Genomic DNA, 18,371 nt, shown 5'->3' with positions numbered 1-18,371 from the left:
TACAAAATGATTAACTCCCAAATCTCTATTTATGCTGAGACCTCTTCTCTGAATTCCAGGCCCAGGGCTTCAAGTGTCCCAATTGGCCATCTCAGTGAATTGCTCCCCAAGCATCTCCAACTCAGTGTGTCTAAAGCTCCACCCCTTCCCCCATACCTTTTGTTTGTTCTTCATTCCCTATCTTGGAAAATGGAAATGTGCATCACACAACTTTCTACTCAATTCATAAGCTGATTTCGTCTTAAATCAGCCAAATCCGCCCCCGCCCCCGGTTTCCTACCATTATTACTTCAACTCGGACCCCTCTCATCTCTTCCTTTATACTGTTGTAGCCAATTCTAACTGGTTGCCTTCATTCCATCTTCAAGCCCTCCAGTCCGCCCTTCACATCCCTACTAAAGGGATATTTGCAACATACAAATTGGTTGTAAGATATCAATGGGTTCCACAAAAATAAAATTCAAACAACTTAGTAAAACGTTCAAGATCTGGCCCCTGTTTGTCTCTGCAGCCTCTTCACTCATTCTCCTTACTCTCAACCAGTCAACCACCCATGCCATCATATTTGCAGTTCCCTTAACGTGCAAATTGGTTTCATTTCTCTGTCCTTTGCTCCGGATGACCCTGCAGCCAAGGGTACTCTCCTTCCTTCCTACCCAGTGCATCTGTAAACTCCTTTTCCAGAATTCACTTCATTTAATATACTATAAAAACAAAAAGAACACAGAGAAGTTTTTTTTTTTTACAACTCTTTATCATGACAGTTTTCAAATATATCAGTTCAGTTCAGTTCAGTTGCTCAGTTGTATTTGACTCTTTGCAACCCCATGGACTACAGCATGCCAGGCTTCCCTGTTCATCACCAACTCGTTGAGCCTGCTCAAACTCATGTCCATGGCATCGTCGAGTCGGTAATGCTGTCCAACCATCACATCCTTTGTCACCCCCTTCTCCTCCTGCCCTCAGTATTTCACAGCATCAGGGTCTTTTCCAGTGAGTCAGTTCTTCACATCAGGTAGCCAAAGTATTGGAGCTTCAGCATCAGTCCTCCCAATGAATATTCAGGACTGATTTCCTTTAGGATTGACCGGTTGGATCTCCTTGCAGTCCAAGGGACTCCTAAGAGTCTTCTCCAACAGCACAGCGCTCAGCCTTCTTAATGGTCCGACTCTCAATACACGACTACCAGAAAAACCATCAGTTCAGTTCAGTCGCTCAGTTGTGTCCAACTTTTTGCAACTCCATGAACCACAGCACGCCAGGCCTCCTTGACCATCACCAACTGCTGGAGTCTACCCAGACCTATGTCCATTGAGTTGGTGATGCCATCCAACCATCTCATCCTCAGTTGTCCCCTTCTCCTGCCTTCAATCTTTCCCAGCATCAGGGTCTTTTCAAATGAGTCAGCTCTTCGCAGCAGGTGGCCAGAGTATTGGAGTTTCAGCTTCAACATCAGTCCTTCCAATGAACACCCAGGACTGATCTCCTTGAAGATGGATTGGTTGGATCTCCTTGCAGTCCAAGGGACTCTCAAGAGTCTTCTCCAACACCACAGTTCAAAAACATCAATTCTTCAGTGCTCAACTTTCTTTATAGTCCAACTCTCACATCCATACATGACCACTGGAAATACCATAGCCTTGACTAGATGGACCTTTGTTGACAAAGTAATGTCTCTGCTTTTTAATATGCTATCTAGGTTAGTCATAGCTTTCCTTCAAAGGAGTAAGCATGTTTTAATTTCATGCTGCAATCTCCATCTACAGTGATTTTGGAGCCCAGAAAAATAAAGTCAGCCACTGTTTCCACATCTCTTTGCCATGAAGTGATGGAACTGGATACCGTGATCTTAATTTTCTGAATGTTGAGCTTTAAGCCAACTTTTTCACTCTCCTCTTTCACTTTCATCAAGAGGCTCTTTAGTTCTTCTTCACTTGCTGCCATAATGGACCTCTGTCAGCAAAATAATATCTCTGTTGGCAAAGTAATGTCTCTGCTTTTTAATATGCTGTCTAGGTTTGTCATAGCTTTAAAGCTATGGAGCAATCTGCCATGCTTCCAGTTTTCCTCCTTTTATTTGTGATGAAGTAATGTGATCAGATGCCATAATCTTAGTTTTTTGAATGTTTTAAGTTTTAAGCCAGCTTTTTCACTCCTCTTTCACTTTCATTGAGAGACTCTTTAGTTCCTTTTCACTTTCTGCCATAAAGGTGGTGTTATCTGCATTTCTTCTAAAGGATTCTTGCCCACATTAGTAGAGATGATGTTCACCTGAATTAAATTCACCCATTCTGGTCCATTTTAGTTTGCTGATTCCTAAAATGACGATGTTCACTCTTGCCATCTCCTGTTTGACCACTTCCAGTTTACTTTGCTTGATTCATGGCCCTAACATTCCAGGCTCCTATGCAATATTGTTTTTTGCAGCATTGGACTTTACATCACCAGTCATATCCACAGCTGGGTGTTGTTTTTACTTTGGCTCCATCTCTTCATTGTTTCTGGAGTTATTTCTCCACTCTTCCCCAGTAGCATGTTGGGCACCTACCAACCTATTTCAAATATATAGAAAGGTTAACAAACTCGTGCAACGAACCACCCTATACCTGCTCCCTAGATTCCACACTTGTTGACGTTTTGCTCTTTTTGCTTTGTCTCCTCATATATATGTTTATATATGTATATATATACATGCACACAAATCTATGTACATATTTAGGTTTTAGTTCTATTATAAATTTATATAAATAAATTTACTTACAGATATAAAATTTATTTTGCGCTTTTTCTTCCCTAAAGTGGCAGCTGTTATATGTCACCCTAAATATTTCACACTCATAAGAATAATATTTCTCTTTATAAACCATATTATAAACCACCTAAGAAAATAAGCAGTAATTCTATAATAACTTTTCCTGAGTCTATATTCCAATTCTCCTAGTTGTCCCAAGAATGTCTCTTATAGCTATTTCTCTTCCTGAGCCAAAATTCAGTCTGACTGATGGGTTGTATTTGGTTGTGTCTTTGATCTCTTAATCTGGAATAGTCCTACCCTCTTTCTTCCACATAACGTAACTTTTTGAAGAGTTCAAGTGCTTTGCAAAATCTCCCACATTATGGATTTGTCTGATGCGTGTGATGCGTGTGGTGTAACTTATCCCTTTGTTTCTTTCAATTCCTGTTAAATGGGAGTTAGATTTCAGATTTGGTTGGGTTCAAGTAAAGCATACTTGGCAAAAATATTTCTTAGGTGATGTTGCCTGGTTCAGACACTAGGAAGTACATAATTTCTGCTTGTTTCACTACTAGTAATCCTAAATTAATTTACTTTGTTTAGATGATGACTACCAAATTTTACCATTTAAGGGTCATTTTCTTCTTTGCTGTAAATAATTAATCTTAACACCATATGAATTTCTTATTTATTAACCTTTTACCTACTGATTTTAGTATCAACTAATGAGCCTCACCTGAATTAGTTATTACATTGGGGATTACAAAATGGTGATTTTTAAAATTTGACCATTCCTCCTATATAATTAGCATTTTTCTATAAAGAAGGACTTTAATTTTTTCCCCTTTCACTCTTTTCTTCTTTTGTGAAGTACCGCAATAGACTGGTGGATTTTTGTAAACTTAATTTGCTATTAATGAGTCATTCTTTTTGATGCTCAATTTATCCCAAATTTGGCCAAAAAGCCCCAGCTGAGAGGGACTGAGAGTTCCCTTTAGATCTGCTGCTATTTCTTTGATATGCCCTCATCTATTTGTTTTAAACACTTTCTTGCATTAGAATAAGAGTTTAGGATCACTTTGTACTTTCCCTGTCCCAGCCATTGAAATCAGCCTTTTTTCTAAGGAGTCTTGGTTCCCTAAAAAGGAGTTGTTTAAATATATATATATATATATTTTTTTTTTTTTTCCTGTTTTGTCCTCTCCCGGAGACCTTTTTTCATTTCATTTTGTATTAGATCAGGAATTACATGGTAAACCACCAGATTCAGGTGTCCTAGACCTCTGAGGCAAGGGTGGGATGGGGTAATGGGAGTGGTCTCCACTGCGCCAGAGAATGCTTCCAGTTTGAGACAGTTAGTTGCTTAGGCAACATGCTAGTAGCACATGCTGTCTTCTGTTCCTTCTCCTTCCACCCTTGATTTTTCTCTCACAGAGTTTGTTAATCTTTCATCTCCCTATTCATTCTGCCTCAGTCTCTAGTTTTAGTATTTTTCTATATAATGCATTTTGGGGTTAAAGGCTTTAAGCTTTGCAAAATCACCATTTCCAGCAGCTGTTTTAGCAAATTAATTTGATGTTTAGGTTTAGATATGATAGTGCTTAATATTAATTTATTTTTCTGTTGGGAAGCTTTATTTCTCTAATGAGATCATGAGGACTGCTGTTTCTCTCAGTTCTTGAATCACAGTTGAGCAGACCTGCAGTGCTGGGTTCACATCGTGGTTGGTGCACACCTTCCCTTAGGTTGAATTCATCCATCTGTTGCATTCTGCCCCGTCTGTTGGCCAGGACTGAGTTAAATATGTCTTCTTTCTCAGTATCTCCCATCCCCCCACCATCAGTTAAGAAGGCATTTTACCCACATTTTCCTCACATAAATCTCTCACTACAGATGGAGGATTGTAGTCTCATTGTGCTAGGGAGGAAGGAAAATTACTGTTTTGCATGTACATATATTTTGGATTTTACAGGAAAGGGGAGGGCATTTCAAAATCTGTTGAATCAATACAGATATAAAAAATTGATAAAGTTAGGACTGCCTGTTTTATATTCTGCCACATAGCATGTATTTAAATGAATTTGCCTATAATTTGCCTTCAAATGCTGACATTTAACTCTTAAGCTGTATAATTGTGCTAACTTTTTCATGAATAAAATTCATATTCTGTGTCCAGGCTAATATGTTCATCTACTGTAAACATTATTGCTTATGGTAACAGCAAGAATAAAAAATTCTTTTTATATACATCATATAGCTGGCAGAGACTCTTGGGACCGCCACAAATCATTCCTGTCTTTTTGAGATTAAGAAAAAGCATGGGAATGTAAAACTAACCTGGTTTGATATAGATTGAGAGGATATTAGCTTATTTAGACCACTGTACATTGTTCGTTGTTGTTTTTTAAGATGTTGAGTGTTAAATCTTCTCCTGTTTAATATATTCTTTAGCTTAGTAACCAGCCTTTCATTATGAACCAGCTCGTATCCTACAAGTCATCTCTGGCTCCTTTTTTGTTAAAGGTTAATAATGAGAATAATGAAGCAATTGGTTATTTATGCAGTCAGGATTGGCAAAAGTTATTAGAATAGGAATCTGCCCAGGAGCAATGATTAGGTTATGAAAATGTTAAGAAGAATACTGAAGCCAGTCACCATTTTTGACATTTAAGAAATACTATTCCCACCCTTAATCATGATGGCCTGTTATAAAGGTATTTATATAGACTAATCTCATTGGACAGTAATTTTATACCAATAGCATTCATAATTAGGTGTTGAGGGGAGACTCTGAAATGATCTGAGAGAAAAATGGGCCTGGGTAAGGAATTACCACAATGAGAAGTATAGAACAGAGAACTCACCCTTGAATAGAATTACCTGTCTCCCAGACACCTGATCTGTGCAGTCTGAGCATATTCTTCTTGAGTATTTTGCAAATTTGCGAAGCTGTGGGAGAGGGTAACCCCAAGTTAGGTTGCCGTGTTCTACATGCTAGACTGTAAAACACGTAGGGAAGTATATGGGAATAAAATTTTCTGCTGTTGCTTTTATTAATGCAATATTGACTTAAATGACATGCAAAACCAAAGAGAGCCAAATCTAATTATAATCTTATGTTTAGTATAGTTAGAACTTTCTATGTAAATTAGGCAGTCATTGCTTTGATCAAAACAGTTTCATCACTTCTACTCTGAATTTTTGTTAACAGCTTTATTGAGATATAATTCACATACAGTAAAAATCACCTGTTTGCAGTAACCACTGTTTGCAGTGGTTCGAGTATATTCCCAAAGGTGTGCAAAGACAAGCATCTAATTCCAAATCATGTTCATTACCTACCCCACAAAACTCATACCCATCAGCAATTGCTTCCTGTTTTCCTCCTCCATCTTTTGGTAACCACTAATATACTTTCTATCTATATGGGATTGCCTCTTATGGACATTTATCTCCCTGCCCTTTAACTCATATAATGAATATTTCAGAAAATTGGAGAAGGGGGCAGGAAATGAACATGGATAAGTATAACGCTTATTTGTGATCTGGTATACTTAAATTGGTAAAGAATCTGCCTGCCAATGCAGGGGGCAAGAGACATGCATTTGATCCCTGGATCTGGAAGATCCCCTGGAGTAGGAAATGGCAACCCACTCCTGTATTCTTGCCTGGAAAATTCTATAGACAGAGGAGTCTGGCGGGCTTCAGTCCATGGGGTCGGGTCAACATGACTGAGTGACTTAGCACACACAAAAACACACACATACTTGGAATTAAGTTTTCTTTTCCCTGGCCCTGGCTCACTGGAAGACCTATTTTAAACAACAACAGTAGCATGCATAGAATATGTAGCCTTTTGTGTCTTAACTTCTTTAGCATATTAATGTATTCAGGGTTCATTCATACAGTAGCATGTAGTGATACTTTGTTTCTTTTATGATTGAAAAATATTTCATTTTATAGGTATACCACATTTTGTTTATCCATTTATCACTTGATAGACATTTGAGTTGTTTTCACTTTTTCACTGTTATGAATAATGCCACTTTGAATATGCATATACAAGTTTTTGATGTGAACCTATATTTTCAGTTCTCTTGGAGAATTGGAGTGGAATTGCTGAGTCTTACGGAAACACTGTGTCTAATTTTTTGAGACACGGCTAAATTATTTTCCAAAGCAGCAGCTTTTTACATTCCCCTCAGCTGTGTAGGAGGGTTCTGATTTCATCATATTCTTGCCAGCACTTGTTATTGTCAGTCTTTTTGATGATAGCCATCCTAGCAAATGCAAAGTGGTATCTCAGTATGGTTTTGATTGGCATTTCCTAGTGGTTAATGGCTAATAATGTAAAGCATCTTCGCTTACACTGCTTAGACATTTGTATATTTTCTTTGAGGAAATGTCAAAGTCCTTTGCCCATTTTTAATTAGGTGATAGTTTTTTATTGTTGAGTTATGTAACGCCTTCATGGGCTTCCCTGGTGGCACTAGTGGTAAAGAACCACCTGGTAATGCAGGAGACATAAGAGATGCAGGTTCCATCCCTGGTTCTGGAAGATACCCTAGAGGAGGGCATGGCAACCCACTCCAGTATTCTAGGCTTGGAGAATCCCATGGACAGAGGAACCTGGCAGGCTAGAGTTCATGGGGTCACAAAAACTTGGACATGACTGAAGCAACTTAGCATGCACATACACATAACATCTTCATATTTATAGATACCAGACCTTTACCATTTGTTCAGTTCAGTTCAGTTCAGTCGCTCAGTCATGTCCGACTCTTTGTGACCCCATGATGATTTGAAAATATTTTCTATGATTCTAGATGTTGTCTCTTCAATTTCCTAATAGTGTCCTTTGAAGCACAAAGTTTTAAAATTTGAACTCCACTTTATTTATTCTTTGTTGCTGTGCTTTTAGGTGACATTGCATAATCCAAGGTCACAAAAATTTTGCTTTTGTGAAACTTATAGTTTTAGCTATTACATTTAGGTCAGTAATCCATTTTCAGTTAGTTTTATTTATGGTGTGAGGTGGGGGTCCAACTTTTCTTTGCGTATGTTTGCATTTGTTCTTATTTATTCAAATTTAAAGATTTGAGAAAGAAATATTTAAATGGGATGAACATTGTCACTCTCTGAAATATTGTTTCATGATTTTGAGGGGGATACATGTGCTGTGTTCATCTGATGACTATACTTACCTGCACTCTCACCAACTATGGTTGCATTTCTGCTTCTGTTTTGTTTGTTGAAATCTGAAATACTACCCTGCTGGATGCAGTTTAAATCCATTTATTAGTTTTTTTCCCTTAATTTGCAATCTCACCTCTTCAGTTACAATATAAAGAATGCCAAGAACTTCTAAGTCTCTATCAGAAGTATCTATCAGAACAGCAGGAGAAGCTCACTATGTCTGTCTCAGAACTTGGTGCTGCTAAAATGCAGGAACAACAGGTAAGTGTCTTACTTCTTACCTTGTTTTTTAATGAATCAACCAGATGTCAGAAGAGTCATTTGGCCTCTTACTTTAATTGTCTCACTGTATACATTGTCTTTAGACGTGCAATTACAGTGTGTGATTGAGTTGGTTTAATCTACTTCCCTATTTTCTTTTCCTCTCCTGTTCTGGGGCCTGGAGGTCAGGAATGATTCCTTGACCAGGCTGTGCATCAGGAGGGCAGCTCCTGGTTGTATGGAAGCACTGCAGGAGTGATAAAGAAAACCCAGTGTTCTGTTACTTAGTGACAATCAGGTGGGCTCTTTTTTACTCATAAACCTCTTCTAATTTATGTTCAGAGTTTTAGAATAATAAAAGTGTCTTGGTGACTGGTAAAAGCTTTAATTAGAGAAACTGGAATAGTTAATGTAATTTAGTGTTTGTATATACTTATTAATCACATAAGTATATATGAGTGTTTGTGTATTAGAGTTTGTATACGTATCATCAAATAGTACATATTACATAATTAAATGAAAGTTCAGAACCCTGCCAGCTGTGATGTGAAACAAGCTCTGAAAATCGACTTCTTTCTCTCTAGCAACTAACACCAGATGTCTTTTTCACATCCAAACGAATTTAAATCTTCAAATGGATAAGGATACCCTTTGTATTGAAACACTGTAGGAAAAAAGCTATATGTATAGTAGTGTCAAAGTCACTCATATTAGTATTAAGACATTGATAATGTACCTATTATCAGAGTAGATTCCATCCTGGTTATGGTTCAGTAGGTTGAGCACAGCTACTTTATTACTAATTGTTCATTACCCAGGTTCATTTTCCATTTATGCATGGATGGACAACTTTCAGAAGGATTATCCTGTCTTTTCTGTTAAATTGTACAGGTTCAGATTCTATATTGATTGCAAGGATTATCCTTTCCCTTTGAGTAGTAACAAGTCCTGAGTGGTTTTCTGTAACCCTTCTAAGTTTTATTCAACCTAAAGACACCTGTCTCAGATGGGTTAACAGTTTTGGTCAAGAAAACTCCAGTTTTGAACCTCAAGTTTTGACATGCCTGCCTGCGTGCTGAGTCACTTGAGTTGTGTCCAACTTTTTGCGACCCCTATGGACTGTAGCCCGCCAGGCTCCTCTGTCCATGGGATTCTCTAGGCAAGAATACTGGAGTGGGTTGCCATTTCCTTCTCCAGGAGATCTTCCCAACCCAGGGATTGAACCTGCATCTCGTACTTCCCCTGCTTTGGCAGGCAGGTTCTTTACCACTAGCACCACCTAGGAGGCAGTAAAAAGAAAGAATAATAATTTTGCTGGAAGGTGGTATATCTTAGACTTTTAATATACCCACCCTTTTTTTGAAGTCTGTAATATTTATAAGAAACAACCAAAGTATGAGTGGTTTATTTGTATTCTAACTTTTGAAAAATTTTCTTTGGTTCTCTTTTCTGAAAACTTAGGCTATAAAATGAGGCAGAGAAGGTAGCAGCTAATCTTGTTTGTCTGGATTTGTTTTGCCACTTTGCAAAAGGGCAGGTGTATTTTAAGGTGGCCCTTGTCTGTTGCTCTCATGAGTGGGCTAGGGAAAACTATAGCATGAAGTTAAGATTTCTGAGCTCTGCTTTTTCATTTCCACTCCCTCCCTCTCCATGATGGGCGTTAACAGGGCACAGAAACACTGACCAGAGTATTGGATGAAAGGCAGAGGGACTTTTCAATTGCCAGTAGTTAAGGATAGAGACTGGAGAAGGAAATGGCAACTCACTCCAGTATTCTTGCCTGGAGAATCCCATGGACAGAGGAGCCTCGTGGGATACAGTCCGTGCAGTCACAAAGAGTCAGACATGACTAAGTGACTAACACACACACACACAAGGATAGAGACTGAGAGTCAAGAAATAGTCATTAGGGCACTCTAAAGACATCTAGATTAAGGAGGCCCAGTCCTTTTTCTATCTACTTCTAAAAAGAGGAGAGTGAAAAAGCTGGCTTAAAACTCAACATTCAGAAAACTAAGATCATGGCATCCGGTCCCATCACCTCAAGGCAAATAGATGAGGAAACAATGGAAACAGTGACAGACTTTATTTTCTTGGGCTCCAAAATCACTGTAGATGGTGACTACAGCCATGAAATTAAAAGACACTTGCTTCTTGGAAGAAAAGCTATGACCAACCTAGACAGCATATTAAAAAGCAGAGACATTACTTTGCTGACAAAGGTCCATCTAGTCAAGGCTATGGTTTTTCCATCAAGGCTATGGTTTTTCCAGTAGTCATGTATGGATGTGAGAGTTGGACTATAAAGAAAACTGAGTACTGAAGAAATGATGGTTTTGAACGGTGGTGTTGGAGAAGACTCTTGAGAGTCCCTTGGACTGCAAAGAGATCAAACCAGTCGATCCCAAAGGAAATCAGTCCTGAATATTCATTGGAAGGACTGATGCTAAAGCTGAAACTCCCAATACTTTGGCCACCTGATGTGAAGAGCTGACTCATTTGAAAAGACCCTGATGCTGGGCAAGATTGAAGGCAGGAGGAGAAGGGGACGACAGAGGATGAGATGGTTGGATAGCATCCTGGACTCAATGGACATGAGTTTGAGCAAGCTCTAGGAGTTGGTGATGGACAGGGAAGCCTGGAATGCTGCAGTCCATGGGGTCACAAAGAGTTGACAAGGCTGAGTGACTGAACTGAACTGAAGTGAACTGAAAATGAGGCGGGAGGGAGTAAAACTTCCTCAAGGAATAGTGTTTTATGTTTAAACTAGTGACTCTTGGACGTTTCCCTAGCAGCCAGCCATAGTTAACACTGCCTTCTTACTTAACCTTAAACTTGAGAGGCAAAACTTAAAAAAAAATAACAAATATTATAAATTGTTGGTCAAGGGTATGGAGAAAGTATATTCTCAAAAGGAGATACTTTTGAATTTTCATTTTAACTTTATCATGAGAAAAATTTAAAACCATGATTTCAGGAAGTTCCTGGTGGTCAAACCACTTGTAGCCTCTACTATTTGAATGAAATTAAGGCCACGTGTAGGCTCTACAAGCGTATTTGGCGCGGGCGGCTGCGACCGGCGCATTTGGCGCGGGCGGCTGCGACCGGCGCATTTGGCGCGGGCGGCTGCGACCGGCGCATTTGGCGCGGGCGGCTGCGACCGGCGCATTTGGCGCGGGCGGCTGCGACCGGCGCATTTGGCGCGGGCGGCTGCGACCGGCGCATTTGGCGCGGGCGGCTGCGACCGGCGCATTTGGCGCGGGCGGCTGCGACCGGCGCATTTGGCGCGGGCGGCTACCCCATGTCTAAGGTCGGGGGCAGAAGCCGGGAGGACCCCATGCCCGAGAGGAGGCGGCCAAGAGGAGTTACCCCACGTCCGAGGTCAGGGGCAGCGGCTAAGAGTGCCAGGCTGCGACGGCGCAAGAACAGCCGAGAGGAGCTACCCCACGTGTGAGGTCAGGGGCGGTGGCCAGGAGGAGCCACCCCACGTCCCAGGTTAGGGGCGGTGGCCGGGAGGAGCAACCCCACCTCCAAGGAGCGGTGGCTGCGCTGGTGCAGGAGGGCCTAGAGGAGCTATTCCGCATTCAAGGTCAGAAAGGACGGCGGTGCGGAGATACGCCTCGTCCAAGGTAAGGAGCAGCGGCTGCGCTTTGCAGGAGCAGCCGTGAAGAGATACCCCACGCCCAAGGTAAGAGAAACCCAAGTAAGACGGTAGGTGTTACAACAGGGCATCAGAGGGCAGACACACTGAAACCATACTCACAGAAAACTAGTCAATCTAATCACACCAGGACCACAGCCTTGTCTAACTCAGTGAAACTAAGCCATGTCTGTGGGGCCACCCAAGACGGGCGGGTCGTGGTGGAGAGATCTGACAGAATGTGGTCCACTGGAGAAGGGAATGGCAAACCACTTCAGTATTCTTGCCTTGAGAACCCCATGAACAGTATGAAAAGGCAAAATGATAGGATACTGAAAGAGGAACTCACCAGGTCAGTAGGTGCCCATTATGCTACTGGAGATCAGTGGAGAAATAACTCCAGAAAGAATGAAGGAAAGGAGCCAAAGCAAAAACAATACTCAGTTGTGGATGTGACTGGTGATAGAGGCAAGGTCCAATGCTGTAAAGAGCAATATTGCATAGGAACCTGGAATGTCAGGTCTATGAATCAAGGCAAATTGGAAGTGGTCAGACAAGAGATGGCAAGAATGAACGTCGACTTTCTAGGAATTAGCGAACTAAAATGGACTGGAATGGGTGACTTTAACTCAGATAACCATTACATCTACTACTGCGGATAGGAATCCCTCAGAAGAAATGGAGTAGCCATCATGGTCAACAAAAGAGTTCAAAATGCAGTACTTGGATGCAGTCTCAAAAACAACAGAATGATCTCTGTTCATTTCCAAGACAAACCATTCAATATCACAGTAATCCAAGTCTATGCCCCAACCAGTAACGCTGAAGAAGCTGAAGTTGAACGGTTCTATGAAGACCTACAAGACCTTTTAGAACTAACACCCAAAAAAGATGTCCTTTTCATTATAGGGGACTAGAATGCAAAAGTAGGAAGTCAAGAAACATCTGGAGTAACAGGCAAATTTGGCCTTGGAATACAGAATGAAGCAGGGCAAAGACTAATAGAGTTTTGCCAAGAAAATGCACTGGTCATAGCAAACACCCTCTTCCAACAACACAAGAGAAGACTCTACACATGGACATCACCAGATAGTCAACACCAAAATCAGATTGATTATATTCTTTGCAGCCAAAGATGGAGAAGCTCTATATAGTCAACAAAAACAAGACCAGGAGCTGACTGTGGCTCAGATCATGAACTCCTTAGTGCCAAATTCAGACTGAAATTGAAGAAAGTAGGGAAAACCACTAGACCATTCAGGTATGACCTAAATCAAATCCCTTATGATTATACAGTGGAAATAGATTTAAGGGACTAGATCTGATAGAGTGCTTGATGAATATGGACTGAGGTTCGTGACATTGTCCAGGAGACAGGGATCAAGACCATCCCCATGGAAAAGAAATGCAAAAAAGCAAAATGGGTGTCTGGGGAGGCTTTACAAATAACTGTGAAAAGAGGGAAGTGAAAAGCAAAGGAGAAAAGGAAAGATTTAAGCATCTGAATGCAGAGTTCCAAAGAATAGCAAGAAGAGATAAGAAAGCCTTCCTCAGTGATCAATGCAAAGAAATAGAGGAAAACAACAGAATGGGAAAGACTAGAGATCTCTTCAAGAAAATTAGAGATACCAAGGGAACATTTCATGCAAAGGTGGGCTCGATGAAGGACAGAAACGGTATGGACCTGACAGAAGCAAAAGATGTTAAGAAGAGGTGGCAAGATTTCACGCCAGTAAGAATGGTTGCAATCCAAAAGTCTACAAGCAATAAATGCTGGGGAGGGTGTGGAGAAAAGGGAACCCTCTTACACTGTTGGTGGGAATGCAAACTAGTACAGCCACTATGGAGAACAGTGTGGAGATTCCTTAAAAAACTGGAAATAGAACTGCCTTATGACCCAGCAATCCCACTGCTGGGCATACACACTGAGGAAACCAGAACTGAAAGAGACACATGTACCCCAATGTTCATCGCAGCACTGTTTATAATAGCCAGGACAGGGAAGCACCCTAGATGTCCATCAGCAGATGAATGGATAAGAAAGCTGTGGTACATATACACAATGGAGTATTACTCAGCCATTAAAAAGAATACATTTGAATCAGTTCTAATGAGGTGGATGAAACTGGAGCCTATTATACAGAGTGAAGTAAGCCAGAAAGAAAAACACCAATACAGTATACTAACGCATATATATGGAATTTAGAAAGATGGTAACAATAACCCTGTATGCAAGACAGCAAAAGAGACACAGATGTATAGAACAGTCTTTTGTACTCTGTGGGAGAGGGAGAGGGTGGGATGATTTGGGAGAATGGCATTGAAACATGTATAATATCATATATGAAACGAGTCACCAGTCCAGGTTCAATGCATGATACTGGATGCTTGGGGCTGGTGCACTGGGACGACCCAGAGGGATGGTATGGGGAGGGAGGAGAGAGGAAGGTTCAGGATGGGGAACACGTGTATACCTGTGGCAGATTCATGTTGATATATGGCAAAACCAATACAATATTGTAAAGTTAATAAGTTAAATTAAAAAATTAAAAAAAAAAAAAAGAGGTGGCAAGAATACACAGAAGAACTGTACAAAAAAGATCTTCATGACCCAGATAATCACGGTGCTGTGATCACTCACCTAGAGCCAGACATCCTGGAATGTGAAGCCAAGTGGGCCTTAGAAAGCATTACTACAAACAAAGCTAGTGGAGGTGATGGAATTCCAGTTGAGCTATTTCAAATCCTGAAAGATGATGCTGTGAAAGTGCTGCACTCAATATGTCAGCAAATTTGGAAAACTCAGCAGTGGCCACAGGACTGGAAAAGGCCAGTATTCATTCCAATCCCAAGGAAAGGCAATGCCAAAGAATGCTCAAACTACCCGCACAATTGCACTCATCACACGCGCTAGTCAAGTAATGCTCAAAATTCTCCAAGCCAGGCTTCAGCAATACGTGAACCATGAACTTCCAGATGTTCAAGCTGGTTTTAGAAAACGCAGAGGAACCGGAGACCAAATTGCCAACATCCGCTGGATCGTCGAAAAAGCAAGAGAGTTCCAGAAAAACATCTATTTCTGTTCTATTGACTATGCCCAAGCCTTTGACTGTGTGGATCACAATAAACTGTGGAAAATTCTGAAAGAGAAGGGAATACCAGGCCACCTGACCTGCCTCTTGACAAACCTGTATGCAGGTCAGGAAGCAACAGTTAGAACTGGACATGGAACAACAGACTGGTTCCAAATAGGAAAAGGAGTATGCCAGAGCTGTATATTGTCACCCTGCTTATTTAGCTTATATGCAGAGTACATCATGAGAAATGCTGGGCTGGAGGAAGCTCAAGCTGGAATCAAGATTGCCGGGAGAAATATCAATAACCTCATATATGCAGAAAGTGAAGAGGAACTAAAAAGCCTCTTGATGAAAGTGAAAGAGGAGAGTGAAAAAGTTGGCTTAAGGCTCAACATTCAGAAAACGAAGATCATGGCATCTGGTCCCATCACTTCATGGGAAACAGATGGGGAAACAGTGGAAACAGTGTCAGACTTTATTTTTTGGGGTTCCAAAATCACTGCAGATGATGACTGCACCCATGAAATTAAAAGATGCTTACTCCTTGGCAGGAAAGTTATGACCAACCTAGATAGCATATTCAAAAGCAGAGACATTACTTTGCCAACCAAGGTCCGTCTAGTCAAGGCTATGGTTTTTCCACTGGTCATTTGTGGATGTGAGAGTTGGACTGTGAAGAAGGCTGAGCGCCGAAGAATTGATGCTTTTGAACTGTGGTGTTGGAGAAGACCCTTGAGAGTCCCTTGGACTGCAAGGAGATCCAACCAGTCCATTCTGAAGGAGATCAGCCCTGGGATTTCTTTGGAAGGAATGATGCTAAAGCTGAAACTCCAGTACTTTGGCCACCTCATATGAAGAGTTGACTCATTCGAAAAGACTCTGATGCTGGGAGGGATTGGGGGCAGTAGGAGAAGGGGACGACAGAGGATGAGATGGCTGGATGGCATCACTGACTCGATGGACATGAGTCTGAGTGAACTCCAGGAGTTGGTGATGGACAGGGAGGCCTGGTATGCTGCGATTCATGGGGTCGTAAAGAGTCAGACACGACTGAGTGACTGAAGTGAACTGTAGGCTCTACTATTTTAACCTGAATTGGGAAAATAAGTTTCCTTTTGAACAGTAATTGGCAGTTGTCACCTGTATTACCTGACTTGTTCTTTGTGACAGGCTTCTTTTAGCTAAACCAAAGTAAGCACTTTCTCACTCGACATCTTGGAACCTGGGTGAATCTAGTGGACATCTTATTCTTTTGTAATCACTGTTTATTCATCCATCTCTTTCACCAAACTTTTTTGAAAACAAGCATCCTGTTGGTTTTTGTACACTCAGAGACTGATATATTTGGCTTAATAAATATTTAATTTTATTTAACAAAATTTAATGTGGTACATACTGTGTACTGGTACTGTTCTTAGCTCTTAACGTACATTAAAACATTTACTCCCTTGGTAGCCCAGTGAAGTTATTTTACAGAGGAGAAGCCTGAGGCAGAGGAAGAGATTTGTCCAAGTCATCTAGGTAGCAAGTCGGGAAATCAAGCAACTGCTGTTTAGTCGCTAAATCCTGTCTGACTCTTTGCAACCCCATGCACTGAAGCCCACCAGGCTCCTCTGTCTGTGGGACTTCCTGGGCAAGAATACTGGAGAGAGTTGCCATTTCCTTCTCTAAGGGATCTTCCCAAGCCAGGGATTGAACTCATGTTTCCTGCTTGGCAGGCAGAATCTTTAACACTGAGCCACTTGGGAAGCCCTGGGAAATCAAGATATGAACCCAAACAACCTGAATCTGTATTTTCTTGAGAGAAAGACAAGAAAAACTTGAGATAGCTAAAATATAGATTTATAGAAAATTTGCTTTAAATGCCCTTGTTTCTACAACTAACCCTCTTTTGAATCTTAATCTGAAATCCAGTTTTTTGAATACCAGAGCACAAATCTACTAGAGATGGTGGGAAACACTTTGATTTTTCTGTGAGTAGCCATAATGTTAGGTAGATGTAAAATTTTATTTGTTTTCAAAGTAAGGTTTTTTTAAACTCATCTTTAGATTTTGTGATGGAGAGTCAGCAATTCATTTTTCATGAGATTCATTTGACTTTAAGGGACTTGTTCAGTTTCTTCTTTGTGTTGGTTGCTATGTGGCTCAAGTTGCTTATTATAGGTTTTGTGTATAGTTTTATTAAATCTGCAGTTCTTATGAAGAATGCCCTAGCTTATGGTTTTCTTTTTTGCCTTTTGGTTGAAAAGAAGTTGCTCCATTTACAAAGTAAATTTTTTCCTTGCTTTTCCCCAGTCCTCTTTCTTGCTTTGCCTCAAAGATGAATTTACATTCTCCATTCATCTTATAATTTGTTCAGCCTTACAAATTCTTCACTGTGGAATCTAGAAAGATGTTTCACTTACTCTATTTAGACTGAGACACCTCACTGATGTGTGTCTGTTACTCCGTTTCCTGATCCTTAAGAAACAGTACTTAACAAATATGACCTTGGTTCTTGGACATGGGAGGATCCAGTAACCATAGTTTTGGTCAGTGTACATTTTAGAATATAGCTCTTCTTATCACAGGTGAGTGTTAATTTCTTTTTCTGTGAATCTGAACTTAATGTCACCTTAAACTATGATGCGTATAACTTCTATTTTATTTTTATTTATTTGACTGTGCTGAGTCTTAGTTGCAACAGGTGGGACCTTTAGTTGTGGCACGTGGGATCTAGTTCTCTTACCAAGGTTCCAACCCAAGCCCCTTGCATCAGGAGCACGGAGTCTTAGGCACTGGACCACCAGGGAAGTCCCCTATTTTAATCTTATTTGATAAGCTGTATCATTCCAGGAATGGTATAGTATTTCCACAGAACTCTTTATATTAAAACCTAGGGTGCATGTTGACTAGCTTTTCCCACTGTAGTTTGAAAATGTCCCTATGCAAGATTGACTTACTGTTTTTCTCAACTCTTCATTTTTTTGCCAAGTGGATATTAAAAGGTATATTTGGAATCATCTTGAGATTTCTCCCTTTTCTACCAGATGGATAAAATCTCCATTACTTTTTAACCATGGGCAGTGGATATTAATGAATCTCTGTTGTTCTGATCTGGTAAAAGGCCTTTTATAGAAATTTTTCCATTTTTCCCATGATTACTTGTTCTGTATTTCTCTATTTAGGTCTGCATCATGGACCAGACAGAATCTGAACCATAATAAAGATAAATCACTGCTGAGTGCATGTTTAATTGTTTCTGTGTTTCTATTACTGCTGTCTCTATAGTTTGTTAAAGAGTTTGGTAGCACTTTGGACCACAATGTCTTGAGACAACTTCCTATACTGTGATTATTTTCATATGTTCTTTTGGTTAAAATTTTTTGTTTACCACATACAGGCATGCGCTAATAAAGCTCCTTACCATTCTTCTAGTACCTTCTATCTTATTTACTTATGTATTTTAATATGTAATATTTAT

The 18,371-nt window shown here is 40.3% G+C and overlaps 1 protein-coding gene across 5 annotated transcripts in view; it reads left to right on the top strand.

Annotated features, from left to right (window-relative positions):
- The window catches only part of KIAA1328 (KIAA1328 ortholog), a 426,147-nt gene that overhangs the window by 149,895 nt on the left and 257,881 nt on the right, over positions 1–18,371 (top strand). For all 5 annotated transcript variants that reach the window (XM_024984413.2, XM_005224052.5, XM_024984414.2 and 2 more), the window contains exon 6: positions 8,064–8,191. In XM_024984413.2, the coding sequence (XP_024840181.1) occupies positions 8,064–8,191 (128 nt within the window). The remainder of the gene's footprint in view (positions 1–8,063; positions 8,192–18,371) is intronic.

The sequence above is a fragment of the Bos taurus genome, chromosome 24 (assembly GCF_002263795.3).
Source record: "Bos taurus isolate L1 Dominette 01449 registration number 42190680 breed Hereford chromosome 24, ARS-UCD2.0, whole genome shotgun sequence".
In the NCBI taxonomy this organism is placed as follows: domain Eukaryota; kingdom Metazoa; phylum Chordata; class Mammalia; order Artiodactyla; family Bovidae; genus Bos; species Bos taurus.
The sequence above is the reverse complement of the archived record's forward strand: the minus strand, read 5'-3'. Positions and strand labels throughout refer to the sequence as shown.